The sequence below is a fragment of the Nicotiana sylvestris genome, chromosome 10 (genome assembly GCF_000393655.2).
Source record: "Nicotiana sylvestris chromosome 10, ASM39365v2, whole genome shotgun sequence".
NCBI classification, from domain to species: Eukaryota; Viridiplantae; Streptophyta; class Magnoliopsida; order Solanales; family Solanaceae; genus Nicotiana; species Nicotiana sylvestris.
In genome coordinates, this window is record NC_091066.1 from 118,890,723 (window position 1) to 118,908,060 (window position 17,338).

The following is a 17,338-nucleotide window of genomic DNA, read 5'->3' on the forward strand; positions in this document are numbered from 1 at the left end:
ATAGTCAGACCTAAACAGTATGTGTAAGTCATGCTAATTACGTGTTTCTTTGTTTAAGGAGGTATATCTGAGCCTCTGCTTGTTATGTGTTTTCCCCCAATTTGCAATACGTGTTTTGTATGTCGCTTTAGAGTTTTTACCTTTGGAACTACAAATAAGCCTAATATCCCTCCCTTTTAGGATTAGTAGTCCTAAATTCCTTCGGGACTGATAAGATTGTGACGGGTAATAGCATGCAATAAGTAAACGAGACTAATCCGCGCTTTAAATACCTTAACGGGGTGGGAAGGGTAGATATGTATATGATGACCGGTGCGCTAGTACCACGTGTAACCCCTCTTTTGAGGAGTGATTACCGGGTATTGCATTGATATGATCCATATTTTTAATAAACGTAGGACCCCCCCTCTCTTCATTCTTATTTCCTTAGCATTTTTTTACTCTTTATTTTCTAAAATCAACCTTCTTAAGTGCTCTTCCAAACTTTGTTTATTTTCAAACTTTTATATGTGAAATCCCCTCTTATTTGAGCCTTATTTGTCTATATGTTATTTGCACCCAAATTCACAATAATTGTCTGGCCGGGAACCACACTAGTGAATTCTGAGGGGTGCCTAACACCTTCCTCTTAGAATAATTTCAAGCCCTTACCCTATCTCTGGTTATTCAAATCAATCTCTCTTGTTGTCCTAATGCACCCTAATCATTAGGTGGTGACTGTTCAAATGCAAACCCAATTCCCAAAAGGAATGAGTTGTCCTTCCAAATGTCATAAACTTGATTTTGCGAGAAAAAGGGGGCGTGACAGTCGTATCCGACAGAGGTATAAAGGTAGACACTCAAAAGATTGAGGCTGTGAAATCCTGGCCTAGACCTACCACTCCGACAGAGATTCGTAGTTTTCTAGGCTTAGCAGGATATTACTAGAGGTTCGTAGGGTTTTTCTTCTCTTTCAGCACCATTAACAAAGCTGACGCAGAAAGCGACTAAGTTTCAGTGGACAGAGGCCTGTGAGCAGAGTTTCCAAGAGCTTAAGAACAGGTTAACCTCAGCGCCAGTTCTAGCACTTCCAAAGGGTCCAGATGGTTATGCCATGTATTGTGATGCCTCAGGTGTCGGGTTAGGATGTGTCCTAATGCAACATGGGAAAGTAATTGCATATGCTTCAAGGAAATTAAGGAAGCATGAGCGGAATTATCCGACCTACGACCTCAAGTTAGTTGTGGTTGTCCATGCACTTAAGATATGGCAGCATTATTTATATGGTGTGCATGTTGGTATATTCACAGATCATAAAAGCCTGCAATATATCTACAAGCAAAAAGAGTTGAATTTGCGACAGAGGCGGTGGATTGAGTTATTAAAAGACTACGATGTTAACATTCTCTACCATCCAGGGAAAGCTAATGTTGTAGCAGATGCCTTAAGTCGCTGATCTATGGGCAGCTTAGCACATGTAGAGGCCAAAAAAAGATAATTAACTAGAGAGATTCATTAATTGGCTTGTTTGGGGGTTCGATTAGTAGACTATGGCAATGGAGGAGTTGTACTCCAAAATATTGTAAAATCATCTCTCATAGCTGAAATAAAGGAGAGGCAGTACGAGGATCCAGAGTTAGTCAAGTTGAGAGAGTGGGTTCCACAACAGAAGAAGCCGTTGTTAGAACTCAAAGGAGATGGGGTTCTCAGATACATGGGTTATTTGTGTGTTCCAGATGTAGCAGGGCTACAAGACAGGATTATGCCAGAGGCACGTTATTCATGGTATTCCATTCACCCTAGGTTGACAAAGATGTATCATGATATTACGGATGTGTATTGGTGGAACGATATGAAGAAGAACATTGCTGAGTATGTCGCTCAATGCCCTAGTTTCCAGCAAGTGAAAATAGAGCACCAGAAACCCGGAGGGCTAATGCAGACTATAGAGATCCCGACATGGAAATGGGAGGCGATAAACATGGACTTTATCGTAAGTTTACCTCGTTCCCATCATAAGGTTGATTCCATATGGGTGATAGTCGACAGGCTCATGAAATCAGCTCATTTTTTCCGGCCAGCTCTACATATACAACAGAAGATTATGCAAAATTATATATTAAAGAGATAGTGCGACTACACGGAGTACCAATATCTATTATATCTGACCGTGGGGCCCAGTTTACAGCATACTTTTGGAGGTCATTTCAGAAAGGTCTAGGAACTCAGGTGAATCTCAGCACAGTTTTTCATCCACAAATGGATGGACAAGCCGAGAGCACGATTCAGACGCTCGAGGATATGTTGCGAGCATGTGTGCTGGATTTTAAAAGAAGTTGAGACGAACATCTACCTCTTATCAAGTTTGCATATAATAATAGTTACCACTCCAGTATCTAGATGGCTCCGTATGAGGCTTTGTATGGGCATAGGTGCAGATCTCTCATAGGGTGGTTCGATGTTGGAGAATCTGGGTTACATGGGCCAGACCTGGTTCAGCAAGCCATAGAAAAAGTAAAGCTTATCCGGGAGCGACTGTTAACAGCTCAGAGTAGTCAGAAGTCATATTTTGACGTGCGGCGACGATATTTAGAGTTTGGGGTTAATGACTGGGTATTCTTAAAGGTGTCACCTATGAAAGGTGTAATGATATTTGGAAAGAAATCCAAGCTTAGCCCACGGTATATTGGGCCTTATAGGATCATTCGGAGAGTGGGCCAAGTAGCTTATGAGTTAGAATTGCCCTCGGAATTGGAGTCTGTTCATCCGGTTTTTCACGTATCTATGTTACGAAAGTGCATTGGCGATCCTACCTAAGTGGTGCCCACAGATGATGTACAGATTACAGAGGACTTGTCATACGAGGAAATTCTGGTTTCCATCCTAGACCGACAAATCCGCAAGCTACGAAATAAGTAGATAGCATCCGTGAAGGTTTTATGGAGAAGTAAGAAGGTGGAAGAGATGACATGGGAAGCAGAGGAAGAAATGAAGTCTAAATACCCCCACCTATTTCAAACTGAAGATATGACTCGAGGGTATAAACTCTCAGGCCAGTAGGTCATCAGGTAAGCTCTCATTTTTAACTCTCAGAATTTATAATGGACAGTTATGTGGAGCCAAGTGTTGCTATTTATAGACAGTGGCCATGTGTGGCATGTATAGTAAGTTTTCTGGTTGCGTACAGGTTGGTTTTAGTCTAATGTACGAAAGAGGCTCCGACTATTGGAATAGACATTTGAGGACGAATGTTTCTAAGGGGGAAAGGATGTTACATCTTGCGTTTTTCGTACGTTAAAATTTCGTTTTCAGTTAATTGACATAGACTCGGGGATGAGATTATCTCGAGGTTAGCATATTTATGCTATTTATAACAATCAATAAGCAAGTGCTATGAAGGATAGAGGGTACACAGATTAAAGAAAATGAGTTTCGTTGAAGGTTGTCGATTTGGGATAAAATACGGGTCGAGTGATACTACCCGATATTTATGGACTAGTACCATACAAGGTACTATATGACCACGGTAGTATAATATATAAAATATATTAAAAATAAGTAAAATTTTAAGTAATTTCAGATAATTTTTAATTATGCGGGTAATTGATTAATTATCGGGTAATGAGACATTACCTAATTACCTAATAAGTGATAAAGATTAAAAACACCCCAACCCACCTATGTGGCAGAAAGCCACTAACAATTATGTGACTCATGGTCACATAAAATAGGTGTCATCTTGACAATTCAATTGCAAGACACCTAATATCTTAGGACTTTTAAAACCAAATCACTTTACAATTCTTGAAAAGACTTTCAAGAAGGCACAAGCAGAGGAGGGCATTGTTAGTTCTTTTAGTTTCAGTTTTAAAGAACGTTGAAATCAGATCCTACAAGTTTCAACGGTTCCAACAAGATTTAGCAACGTAAAATTTTGCGGTTCAAATAAAGTACGGTGTATTCTTTTTCCAAGGATATCACACGATTTTTTCCCTACTCCAAGTATGTTAAGGTAAAGTTTTTCCTTATTTTTGCTTGATCTTATCATTACACAAGTTTGATAACGAGGCATAAAGAAAAATTCATATCCCTAAATTTACGTATATTTTGCTAGTCTCGCAAATTACGTATATTTTCCTAGTTTTGTAAGTTACAATATTCTCTTTATCAGGACTTCATATTCAATTGAGTATTTTCTTCTTCCAGTCAAGAAAGCAGAGAGTTTATATATACAGTATTAAATTATTTTCATTACCATTAAGCTATAATAGATGGGCAGGCCCCTATTGAGCAACCTCTGATCAGATGGTAAGATATATACCGAGTCTACTATGGCCGAGCGCCTATGAGCGAGCCCAGTTGGCCGAGATACAAAGCCTAATATGGTCGAGCGCCTATGAGCGGGCCTACTATAGTAGAGCAGTTATATATATATATATATATATATATATATATATATATATATATATATATATATATATATATATATATATATATCTACCGAGCCTTATTGGGCCGGACAACTATTTTACTTATTATATTGAAAGAATTGAGTCAGTATCAGCAGCTAAGCATATGTTTAAGTTATCAGTTCAGTTTCAGCTTTCAATATATTACCTTACATACTCAGTACATTATTTCGTACTGGCGTCCCTTTCTGGGGGCGCTGCATTTCATGTGTGCAGGTTCGGACATACAGACGGGTAGACCTCCTTAGTAGGTGTATGCCCGAGTTCAGCCTTATCGGTAAGCTCCCCGTCTTTCGGAGTTGCCGGGTCTAGCAGTTTGGTATACATCTTGCGCATATATGTAGATAGGTTAAGGGTGGGTCGGGGACCTGTTCTGATCACAGTACATCTATCAGTAGAGGCTTGTAGATGTATTATGTTAGTTGGTGCAGTATGCTGGGCTTGTAGGCCCTGTACGTATATTTTGTTGGCTTGTCAGTTATAGTAATTATGACGGCCTTGCTGGCCTAGCTTTATGTTGACATTTAGTCAACGTCAGTCTCTATTCAGTTTTATATTTTGCATCGCACATTATCTTGCAGTGTGGCTCATGGCCAAAGTATGACATTACATGTTCATAGTCTCTTAGTCGCAAGTGGTATGCAAGGATAGGTGAGGCACTGGGTGCCGGTCTCGCCCCAGGCTCGGGGCGTGACATCAACTTCCTCTAACACGTGGAGGATATGCAGATAATGACATGATTCTTTAATTATACAATTCCACATAGTTTATTTAAGTCACAATTTCGATGGTGCATGTCCATACGCCCGCCACCTAGCATGTGTGTCACCTCCAAACAAATAATAGAACTCATAATTCAAAGAACTAAGTTTAGAAGTATTACTTACCTCAAACCGTGTAATTCTTTATTTCAATATGCCTCTGCCTCGCGAGTCAACCTCCGAACGCCTCGAATCTAGTCACAATAATTCGATACAATCAACACAAATTATAGGAATCAATTCCATATGAAAATTCTATATTTTCCAATAAAAATCTGAAATTCAACTCAAAGATTTATAGTAGGGCCCACATTTCGGAACCCGACAAAAGTCACAAAATATGAACGCCTATTCAACCACGAGTCCAACCATACCAATTTTACCAAATTTCGACATCAACTCGACCTTAAAATCTCAAATCTTATTTTCAAATTCCTAGGTCCAAATTTCCCATTACACCTCAAAAACACGTAATCTAGTCGGAATACTCAATGATAATTCAATATGACTGACTAGCAATGATCACAAGCTATTTACGTCATGTTTTCCCGTGAAATATCGCTCAAAAATCGCCTCAACCCGTGTTTGAAATGTCCAAAAATGAGAAAATCTCGGACTCATCTATTTTTGTACACTGCCCAGAGATTCCTCTTCAGTAGAATTTTTAACCGCTTTTGCGGTAATTCCCCCGCTTGTTAGTTACAAAATGCATAAATAAAGGCCTATTGAGATTTATACGCTATTTAAAATGATATTTTTATGAGTACTTCTCTTGGAGAAAATAGTTCTAGGGGTAATGAGTTTGAAGAGGTGACGGAAGCAGTTGTAGAAAACCATGAATCAGCAAATTCAGCAGGTAATCATTATTTTTATTGATCTTTGTCACTTCTATCGATATTTTTACTTGATGTTATTTATTTAATCTTCATAGGTTCCAAGGTTGTAAAAAGAAAAACTAGAGGTCCTACACGGTGCATGAAAATAATTAACTTACAGAAAGGACAAAAACTACCGGTAGAATTTGATGAGGATCACCAAGCTATTGGTGAGAATGTAACCATGCAAGCAAATTAATTTGAATTTTGGACCAAACAAATAGAAGCCGAACTTGTTGCCCTTTAAAGGTAAATGGTTGGAAGGAGATTGAGTAAGATAAGATCGACCCCTTATGTTGGACATCGTCTTGGTAAGAAAAACTAACAAACGAATAAATTTATAATATTCTATAATTTCTTATGGATTAACAATTACTAGAATATATGATCATAAACTATGATGGTATTTATTTTTTATAGGAAAAGTTTAATTTTGATGTGTCCGAGGGAAGAAAAAGCACAATTCTTGGTAAAATGAGTGACCTCTATAGAGACGATCAGTACAACTTGAAGAAGAAGTATTTTGATTCAAAAGCAAATTATCAACTTCGCCTACGGAACAAGCCTAAACTTGTTGCGGCAGATGAATGAAAATATTTTGTCAATCTTTGGAGTGATGCCGACTTTCAGGTATTTAAATTATATTATAAAATAATTTGTTTATGCCTTTTTAATTATTACTCCCTCTGGTCCACAATATGTGACCAATTGCTTTGGACACACCCATTAAGGAAATATTGAATTCAATACGAAAATAGTTAGTGTGACTAAACTGTCCTTCAATAAATGTTGCACCATAGTTATAGTAGTACTTACTTCTCTTCTCAAATGTGAGGAGTAAATGACTTTTTAGGGATACGTACATAAGGGTAATTTTGGAAAAATAAATTGAATTTTTTCTTGATTATATAAATGGACACTTATTTTTGGACCAAAATAAAAAAAAGTAAATTGGTCACTTATTGTGGACTGGAGGGAGTATATATTTTGTAGTTTGAGAATCTCAAGTTTATAGGAAAATTAATTATAGATGTGTTTGAGATAACTAAAAGTGTTTTACTTTGTATTATTATTTTTGTGATCCGAGGTTTGGATTCCAAATGAAAATAAGCTCTCTTTTTATCACTGACCTTTTCTTATATAAGGGCATGGTACTTTTAATTGTCTTTGTATTTTCGTATTCGATTTGTCAGTTTTTATGAGTAAAGCCAAGAGCATATTAAGCTCTCTTTATATCACTACCTTTCCTTGGTAACTAATGTTCCTTGCCTTCATATATTGGGACCAAAAGTTATGCAAGACTTAGATACGAAATGGTATGAACATTATAACAATATTTTTAGAATGAATTTAGAAGAATTATATTCACATATTTTATTCAATTAATGATAACGATTATTTTTCTGCAGGAGCAAAAAAATGGAAAAGCTCCTTCTCGTGTTGAAGTCTTTATGGAATCTCACAAGAGAAAAAAAGGAAAACAAGTTGATGCTTTTCAACAAGATGTTATTGTAATGTCAATGTTCTTTTTTTTTTTATCTCCTTTTATAGTACACATTTGTACATATTTGATTAATTTGCATTATTTGATAGTAGGTTTAATTTGACCAATTTAGAAAACAACAAAAAGAAGGAGAAATTTCTTTAAATGATGATGGTATCTTCGAAAAAGTATTTGGGGCAAAAAAAATGGATATCTTCGTGCATATGGCCTCGAAAAAAATATCAGTGAATATTTTGGTGGTAGACCAACAAAAGTACAATTTAAAAAGCAACTAGAATTTACCAGAAAATAGGCAAATGAGTGTGTGGAAGAAATTAAAAAGGAAGCTAAGGAACAAGTTGAAGAAATCAAGAATATGAATAATCAGCTAGCAGAGATGAGTAAACAATGGGAAGAAAAACTTTCAATGATACTTGCAGCACAAGGTCTACCATAAAATGATACAAATCTAATTGTAAGTAACTTATTAGACTTCTATTAATATCCTTTTTATATTAATAATTTAGTATATATGTGATTTCTTTAAGGCAATATTCATATTAAAAATAAAATTTAATTTTTTATATAAAAATGCTTCATTGTATCATCTAATTATTTGTTTTTTTATTGTTATTGCAGCTTGTGGAGGAGTAATAAAGGCGTCAAGGTCGACGGGCACATGAATAATTTTTTTCCTCTTGTCAAAGCTTTTTCATATGTTTCAAACGATGTTTTAATATTTGGAATGATATTGTTGAACCTTTATTAAATCTTTTTGCTAATATATCGCATTTATTACGTAATTGAAGATCTTATGTTACAGTTGCCTATATGTTTCATTGCCAAAAGTTGATTGTATTGTTACATAGGCTTTATATGAATTGTTGTGGATAATAATGCTTGTGGCAAATTTTTTAATTAGTAGCAATGGATTTTTTAAATTTGTAGCTAAATATATATATTGCCACATAATAAGAACATAGCTATATATTTTATTTTCATAGCAAATGAAGAAAATTTATTGCTACAATTTTATGCTTCATGGCAAAAGAGAATTGAATCTTAGCTATGAATTTTTGAATTTGTAGCTAAACATATATTCCTACCATAGCCACGTATCAAGAACATGGCTATTCATTTTCACTTTTCGTAGCAAATGAAGAAATTTTTTTGCTATAGTTCTGCATACGTCATGGCTAAAAGTATGGAATCTTAGCTATAATATGAAAAGGTTTATGGCAAATACTTAATTCATAGCTATGGAGTTTTTAAATTGTAGCTAAACATGCGTACTATTATAGCCACGAGACTAAGGTCTGAAAATAGTCACAAAATTTGAGTTTGCATAGCAAATAAATTAAATATTTTGCTACAATACAACATTTCGTAGCTACAATAGGAAGATAACTACAAATTTTGTTCGTCGTGGCAAAAAAATAAAATCACTTGCTATAAGCATATTTTTCGTAGCAAAAACCTTTTACCATCATAGCTACAACATACAAAATTTCCGTAGCAATAAGTATTAGTCCTTAGCCACAGATCATGTAAAGTTTGTAGCTGATTTTTAGCTACACTACATTTTGCTACGGAGAAAAATATTGTGGCTAAAGTGTTAAGCCACGAAATTTTTATATTTAACTACATTACTTTTTATAGTTATAGATGTGTAATGTTGTAGTAATTGTTTTTTATGAAATCTTGGGTCCGCAATCATTGTGGATATTAGTTTATAGAGGTTTGTATATAACATTTGATGGGAGGGAAAAGTTTAGTATAGTTTATGAGTACTTTATACGGCTGAGCAGAAGAAATTTCTGTCATTATACAAATTGCATGGGAGACGCCCTTGAGCACCTAATTGCTTTGTTCTTCTGGTGCCACCTAATCTTATCCCAATTGTTTGGTACTATTTGTCAATGTACAAGTGCATTCCCTAGTTTTTTTTTTTTTTACCTTGGTTGATTCTTTTGCTTATATGCGGCTGATGTGTATCTGTCACTGAACATATTTTATTGTTAATATTCAGTTGTTTTTTCCTATACAACAGAGTGAAGCAAGGCTTCTAAAAATCAATGAGTTCGTTTTCAAATTTATATAATTTTTATATTTCCATGCCCTTGTTCAAAAATAATCAATAGTACGTATTATACTTCAAAACCTGTTAATGTTACAAAATCTATGAGAAAAGTCTTTAAGCTATCATAGAATAAATGGTAACATTTAAGCGCAAAACTATTTCGACACAAGCTCTTGTTATAACATTTCAGAACTAGGAAATGCACATCAGTAAGAGCAACTATGTATATTTACACTTTGTAATTGAAGAAGGTTCAAAAGTAGCATGCTAGAGAAAGATGTGTAGGCAGCATTAAGCTAAAAACAACAGGGAAATCAATCAGCGGGATGAAGAAGGCAAAGGATGCCAATTATCAGCAAGAAGCATGGCTCTGTCACGAGAAGAAGTGGATATCTGTTGAAGTATAACATACTTGACGTGATCAGCTGCTGTCTCACCAGCACGAGTGGCAAGTTCCAAATACACCACAGCTTTCATCATGTTACCTTCCTGCTCAAGGAACAACCAGAGTGATGATAAGTTCATAGACAAGCGAAAGAAATAAAAGCGAAAGAAAAAAAAAAAGGAAAAAGAAGAGGAAGGTAGAGGTTTGCAGGTCCTTTTTCCTATATGAACCATTAGGCGATACAGACAACATTTTTTCCACGGACCTACTCATCCTCTGTTTAGTTATATGTGAAGGTATTTGACCGAGCACATAGTTTAAGAAAGAAGAAAAGATTTTCGAAACTTATGGCCTTAAAATGCCATGGCAGTTTTGTGCCTATAAAATCATGTCAGTGAGGGTAAAATGGGAGATCTAAAGTTAAATTGTTTCTAAATGCAGAAAGTTGTCATTCTTTTTGGAACATAAAAGAGTGTAACATAAAATAACACAGAGGGAGTATTGTTTTTCACAATCTAGTCATAAAGAAGTTGGGAAGGGTTGGAGTAGTGCAGTGGGAGGATTTATGTAGGCTCTACTTACGGAAAATATACTAAGTCCATGCTCAAACTGGGCTTTGCTATGACCTCGATCAGCTGCTCTCTTCATCCATTTCCTTGCTAATTTATGAGACTGCGATAGACCTTCTCCCACTGAGTAGCATATTGCAGTGTTATACATGGCACGGACATATCCACCTTCTGCTGCCTTCAGATACCACCTTGCCTGCACTTCAAAAAGAGAAAACACTTTCAGAAGCAAAGTTATCATAGGAACAACCCAGTCATCCGTATAGAAAGCCAAAAGACGAATAACATTTTCTTCAACCATAATGGTGAATTTGAATTTTTAAGTACAAAATTCAAGACAACTTTTCACAACTCTTCTTTTTGTTTTTGGCAGGCAATGTTGTCATAATTCCAAATTGTGAAATTTCAGAACCTCAGAGGATGATTTGATCTAGAACTTGAATAATATTGACCCAAAGTGATATTGGACCTATGTATATGTTCGTCCTACATGCATGGCAAGATAAAATTTAGTGATCTACATGGTGTTTTCAGTATGCATGGCAAGATAGACAAATCCATAAACAGGGAAGATATCCCTTATTTATTTTTGTCTGTGAAATTAAATGGTCACAAAACAACTGGTCTCAATCCAAACTAGTTGAGTCTGCTCTGTGAAGTTAATGGTTAAACAAGTATAATTTTCATACCGCTTCCTTAAGATCCCTACTCGGGCCACGACCTTTATGTAAACAAAGGGCAAGCTGGTACTGAGCTCGAACATAGCCTGCAATAGAAGCTTTGTACATCCATTTGATAGCCTCCTCAATGTCTGGTGGATTAGCTGCATAGAGTATAAAGAGATCATTACTACATAAAGATACAATAACCAGAGTAATGAAAGTCAAATCTGAAAGTTGTAAAACAAATGCTTCCGTTTGTGGTCAGTAAGCTTGACAGAGAACTATGCTACTGCAAATCAAACGCAAAGTTCTGGTGGGAGCTCTCGGCGATGAAATGACTTCACATGCGTATGTGGACTTCTAATTCTATTACGTAGCATTCACCATAAGTTGATGCATAACAGTAAACCACCAAAAACTGCTGGTAGTGAGCAGAGCCTACTCTGGTTCACTGACACAATCACCAGAGGAATAATAAAAGAAAAGGACAAAAATTATCGGAAAATGTGCTGCTGACTTGCTGCCTTCAACTTCTCCGAAATAAGTTCTGCAGACTGCAGAGGCCTTCCAACAATCCACTTCCCCACCCTTGCATTTAATGGTTCTCTAGCAAAAGGGTAAACTTCACAGTTTTCAGGTGTTGGAAGGGGAACTTCAACCAATTAAATAGTAGGAGGGGCTCCACATAACCTCTCCCAACTTCTAGTACTTCTTACTTCCCCCTTAAACATTATTCTTTCTTTCATTACAACGCATTTTGCAACTAATCTTCTGTAATATAGCTCTCTCAACCCCACTTAATGTGATTGCTCCAATAACTTGGCATTGTAACACTTTCTTGCACAACTCTGCTATCAACGGCTCTCAGGCCAAAGCCATCAAGTCATGCCAGTTTTGCACAATCTTGCTGTCAACAGATTGGTGTGAAAACGATGGGATTGTGGCTGGAGGACTTGGCAAAAACAGAAGTTTTTTGTTAGCTGGTGGCTTGTGGTTGTAAACCGGCAGCGCCTGCGAAGGCGTTTACTCCATAATTGGTATGAAAGAGCTGGCTTAAGGGTAATAGGATTCTCCAAAAGAGATCCCAAAACAGTTCTGATTTTATTTTAATGCTTTTCTTTTTCAGAAAGGATATCAGGGAGACTGCAGGGATAAGATGTCGTAAAGGAAGTTAAAGGGAGAAAAGTGCCAACCTCAGGGATGTTTAAGGATATATATCACATTTCCTGAAACAACTAAAGCACCACTAGTTCAATAAAGACCAAGTGAGCAAGAAGAAAAATGAACAACTGGAATCACCTCACCCTCCTACACCTAACTTTCTCAATTTTGGACAGCACGCTCAATTGGTGATAATGATTAGAGAGGGCATCACAACAAGATTTTAGAGAAATATTAAGTCCACATAAATGAACGAAAGTACACTAGCGAAAACAAGAGAGAGCTATACCAATATAAATCAAGTAAAATCTGAAGCACACATTACTAACTCTTAATGCTGAATGAGAATCACAAACAGACAAAGCATAGAAAGAAAAAGCATGGATCTTTGGTTACTAAACATTGTGATTGGACCAAGCCCGCTATTAGTAATTTATTCATACAATTAAGGCTGCTAAATCTCATACACACCAAAGAAACTTGCGCTCATTTTGATACAAAAATCTACAATCTCTCTCTTTCTTTCTTTTTTGTCGGGACAAGTAAGCTATTCATTTCATTGATTGCAGCCAAATTTCTAAACTATGCAATACTGTTAATTTAAATGTTTTTTGTCCATCAGGCGTATTCTCCCAAGCACCCTACTAAAATCTATGTGCTCATACTTGTGGCAGTTTGAAGTACTGTCAGTTCAACAGGAGGATCGTCCTCCCAATTTGAAGTTAAGTTTTTTAACAGAAAGTTCAATCCTTGGCACCTACGATCATAAACTATGACAACCTTCACGACTGTAAACAGTTCTTGTAATTATGACAGGCAGGGGCATAGCTACATTTGGTAAAGGGGGTTCCATTGAATACCCTTCAATGGAAAATTGCACTGTGCAAAAAGGATAAATTCTTAGGTGTGACAATTTAACATTACATTGAATCCCCTTACTCGAATTTCTGTCTCCACCACTGACGACAAGGCCATACCCTTGGATCTCTCCTTCACATAGGACGAAAGTTCCTTTTTTTTTCTCAAACATAGCAAGATAGTTAATATTCCATATTAAGCAAGAAAATGTAAGTTAGTTACCTTCCAAGAGGGAAATGCCCAAGTTACACTGACCAGCAGGGTCACCAAGTACAGCAGCCTTTCTATAAAAGGAAACCCCTTGTTCCTTTCTCCCCATTTCCCAATAAAGCAAGCCAGCATCAACCATAGCCAAAGTTGACCCACGAGCCGCACCTTGAAGGAAGGAGTCAAGTGCCTTATTCAAATTAACCTCAACCCCACCACGCCCATGCTTGAAATTCTTACCATATTTGAGAAACAACATGGCTTCTCTTAAGGGTCTAAGTGCATCACACCAAGACTTGCATACCTGTGAAGCAGCACGTAAATTTGGCAAAGTGAAAGTGGCAGCTATTTTCAATAACACGTCGTTAGGGAGTTGTGTGAAATTATCTGTGGAATGTTCTTGATTTGATGATGAAATTGGATTGAATTGGAGATTATGGTTTGTGGGGTTGTTTTTTCTTGGATTATGATTTTCGGGTGTTTTTGACATGAATGAAAAGGCGGTGAAACGAGGACCACTATCCGATTTGTGTGGCCATGTTCTTTGATTCATCATCTGGTATTCTGTGGGCCCTGCAGCTGCCATTGAAATGAATTCAAGTTTGTGAACCCGAATTCTATTGAAATCGGAATGAAAGGGAGCTGTCAAAGAATTAAAGAAATGGGGGTAGGAGAGAGATCGAGGGGTATCGGATTCTGAAATGGGAAGGGAAGAGGAGAAAAGGAAAAGACAAACCTTGGAGTTTTGGGGCACTACATGTTTAGCTTGGTTGAATAAACAAAAGAGAACATAACTCTTTGATTGGCTTAATAATTAATTTGGTATTAAGTAAAAAGAACATTTGCAACAAGTAATTTTACATTATATTAATTAATATTAATGTATGTAACAGACTCAACATCATCATTATATAAGTGTAAGTAATTTCCATATATAATGTGTAGCAACAATTATGTGACCCAAACAAGTCGCTGGATAAGAGGTTGGAGGTCAGGGGTGTAGGAGGGAGCCGTGTAGTGGGTTTTGTGATGGTCGTGGGAAACGCGTTGTCAGGTGTCACGTCCGATGTTTTCTCACGAAATTTACGTGCACATATGATAAGCAACTAACTGCACATCTTTTTCTTTCTTTCTTTTCGGTTTTGTCTGCGTGTGGAAGTTGTGATCGATGTTCTCAATTGAAGGAAATATAAATGAGACGACATGCAGAGAATGACTATTCCTTTGCTTTTATATTACCTTCTAGGGAGAGAAAAAGATAACTATATATACATAGAGGTGAATCTCAAAGTTTAGAGTTATTAATTGATTTAAAACGAATGCAGTTTGTGTGATACTTCCTCTATTTCAATTTAAATTTTTTTTTTCTTATTAGTCTGTTCCAAAAAGAATGACATGTTTTTATATTTAGAAATAATTTATCTTCTTTTGTCTTCTTAAACTTTGCGTCAAGTCAAACTACATCATTTAAATTGAAACAATGGGTGCAGTAGTATATGTGTATATGCATGTCCAATCAAAAAGTAGTTGGTGTAAAGCGTAAAATATCCTCTATCAAGGCCAAATTGGCCTCGGTATTATCATATAACACCAAAAATGGACAATTCGGTGCACTAAGCTCTCGCTATGCGCGGGATCCGGGCAAAGGCAGGACTACAAGAGTTTAAAGTACGCATTTTTACCTTGTAGTTCTGCAAGAGGCTGTTTCGGCGGCTTCTAATCACTTGGCAGCAATTTTACCAGGGGCGGATGTTGATACCCAATTTTTCCCTGTATATTTTTCATATATACAAAGTACTTTCAAAATAACATATGTACGCATATATAAGCATGCCCAAGTGTTTTAGTATTTTTTCCCAATTTTTAAAGATTTAAAATCAATTTATTGCTCATTTTAGCAGTATAAAAACCAATAATTATTCCCAAAATCATTATTTTGGTGGATAAGTTATTTTATTTTTCATATTTATACCAAAATATAGTTAAGGTAATTTTTATATATTTTTACAAATTTATTTGGTATTTTTAAAGCTAAATTGCATATAATTGCAATTCTAGCCTACTTTAAGATTTAATAGCATTTTTATAATTATAAAATTGGTTCCAACATTTTTAAATCAATATTTATATATTATTAACTGATCCAGTACTCTTAATTTACTTTCAAAATTATTTTACTATTTTTTATAAAATAAAAAGGGAAAAACTGGCTATTTAAAATTTGGCCCATTTTTATTTCAATCATAGCCAAATGGACCCCCCCCCAATTGACCCAATTGGACCGGCCCAATTCTAATCTAAACCGACCACCCCCAACCCAATCAATTAACCCTTCTGGCCCTTTCTTTCAATCCAGGCCGTTGATCATTTAGATCAACGACCACGATTACCCCTTACCTTTTTTAATTCACTAACCCTACCCTAATCCACTCATTTCCATCTCTCAGCTGCCTTTGAATACTCTTCCTCTCTCAAACTCTCTCGAAGGTTCCTGAAACCCTAGCCTCTCTCACCCCTCTTCAACCGCAATCTCACCGGAACTCATGGCTTCTCAGGCCATGGATGACATGTACTCACCCTCCTCCACCATTAAACCCTGGGTGTTCAAAGTTTCAAGGTCCGATCTCGATGGTGTCCTTTCAGATCTCTACAGATCTAAGGTTTTATGGCCTCTCCAGCCTGGCTCCGGCGTATTCAAGCATCAGAAGCCTATTTCTGACCTCTCTGACTCAAGATCAGACCTTCTTCCAAGCCTTTCTCATTTCTAGGGTTTCTCTGAAACCCTAAGCTATTCGAGGTTTTTCTCTGGTTGTTTTCTTATATCTATGCTATGTCTGTGCTCTACTTGAGTTCTTAAACGTTTTCCCTAATTTTCTTTCAAAAATTACTTCTCTTCGATTTAGGGTCTCTGAAAAGGTTTTAAAATGTTTTCTGACTCCTCTTCTTCTTCTCTTTGTGTGAATCTGTCTATGCTATGTTTTTATGTTCTCTTTTCTACCTCGCATGTCCTTCTCCTGTGTTCTTATGTTTGCCTTATTTTGCATGTCATTCTATTGTGCTCCGTTCTTTCTTCTACCGGTTTCTATATCATGCTTTCACATTTTTATCTTATGTGTTCGTTTACCCCTATATTCCTTTACTGTATTGTCTACTAAGCTTTTAGGTCTTTAGTTGCCTTCTTTTGGATTTTGTTTGAGTTCTTTGTTAAACATGTTTCCTCTACTATTCTCTTAAGTGCTATACTATCTCGTTTCTTTTCTGAAATTTGTTTAAGTTCCAAGCTTTCTTAAAACGTGTTCTTTATTCTTCAAATCAATTCTTCATTCTATTTGCCTTGAACCTGCTATTTTATCTATTTGTTTTCACATGAATCCCTGAAAGAGACCTCTGAGCTTATTTCAGTTATTTGTCTTCTCTTCTCTGTATCTGACTCGAGTTGAAAACTCTGGGATTTGGGGGGTGTTTGGCGAGTTTGATCTTAAGTTTTGGACTAGGATTCTATTTGGGACCCTAGACACTCTCAAACTCATTCTGAGTCTATGTACTGGATTTGAGTCTCTTTGTTATGACCTGGAACTCTTCTATACTAGACTTTTTCGCATGATAGTTCTTTCTTGTTCGATATGTCTGTATGCTTTATATATGAGTAATTTTGCCTTCAAAAGCTTTTGTCAACTTGTGATTGATTCGGAATTCCTCTTAATAAGGTTTGATTGATTGTTACTGGTTTTTCTTAAGTAAAACACTTTCCTCATTTTTCCTGACTTGGTTCATTCGAACAAAGCCTGCAATTTTGATTTCACTGGCTGTTGAGTGACCACCTTTCCTTATTTGCACAAACCATGTACT

The 17,338-nt window shown here is 36.4% G+C and overlaps 1 protein-coding gene across 1 annotated transcript; it reads right to left on the minus strand.

The window, feature by feature from the left end:
• Nucleotides 1-9,747: 9,747 nt before the first annotated feature.
• On the minus strand, nucleotides 9,748-14,315 carry LOC104243150 (F-box protein At1g70590-like). Its single transcript, XM_009798300.2, has 4 exons — nucleotides 13,505-14,315; nucleotides 11,291-11,424; nucleotides 10,615-10,797; nucleotides 9,748-10,136 (listed from the first exon to the last, which is right to left on the minus strand). The coding sequence occupies exons 1-4, from the start codon at nucleotides 14,073-14,075 to the stop codon at nucleotides 9,966-9,968; spliced, it is 1,059 nt and encodes a 352-aa protein (XP_009796602.1). The 5' UTR covers nucleotides 14,076-14,315; the 3' UTR covers nucleotides 9,748-9,965.
• Between the last annotated feature and the right edge of the window lie 3,023 nt (nucleotides 14,316-17,338).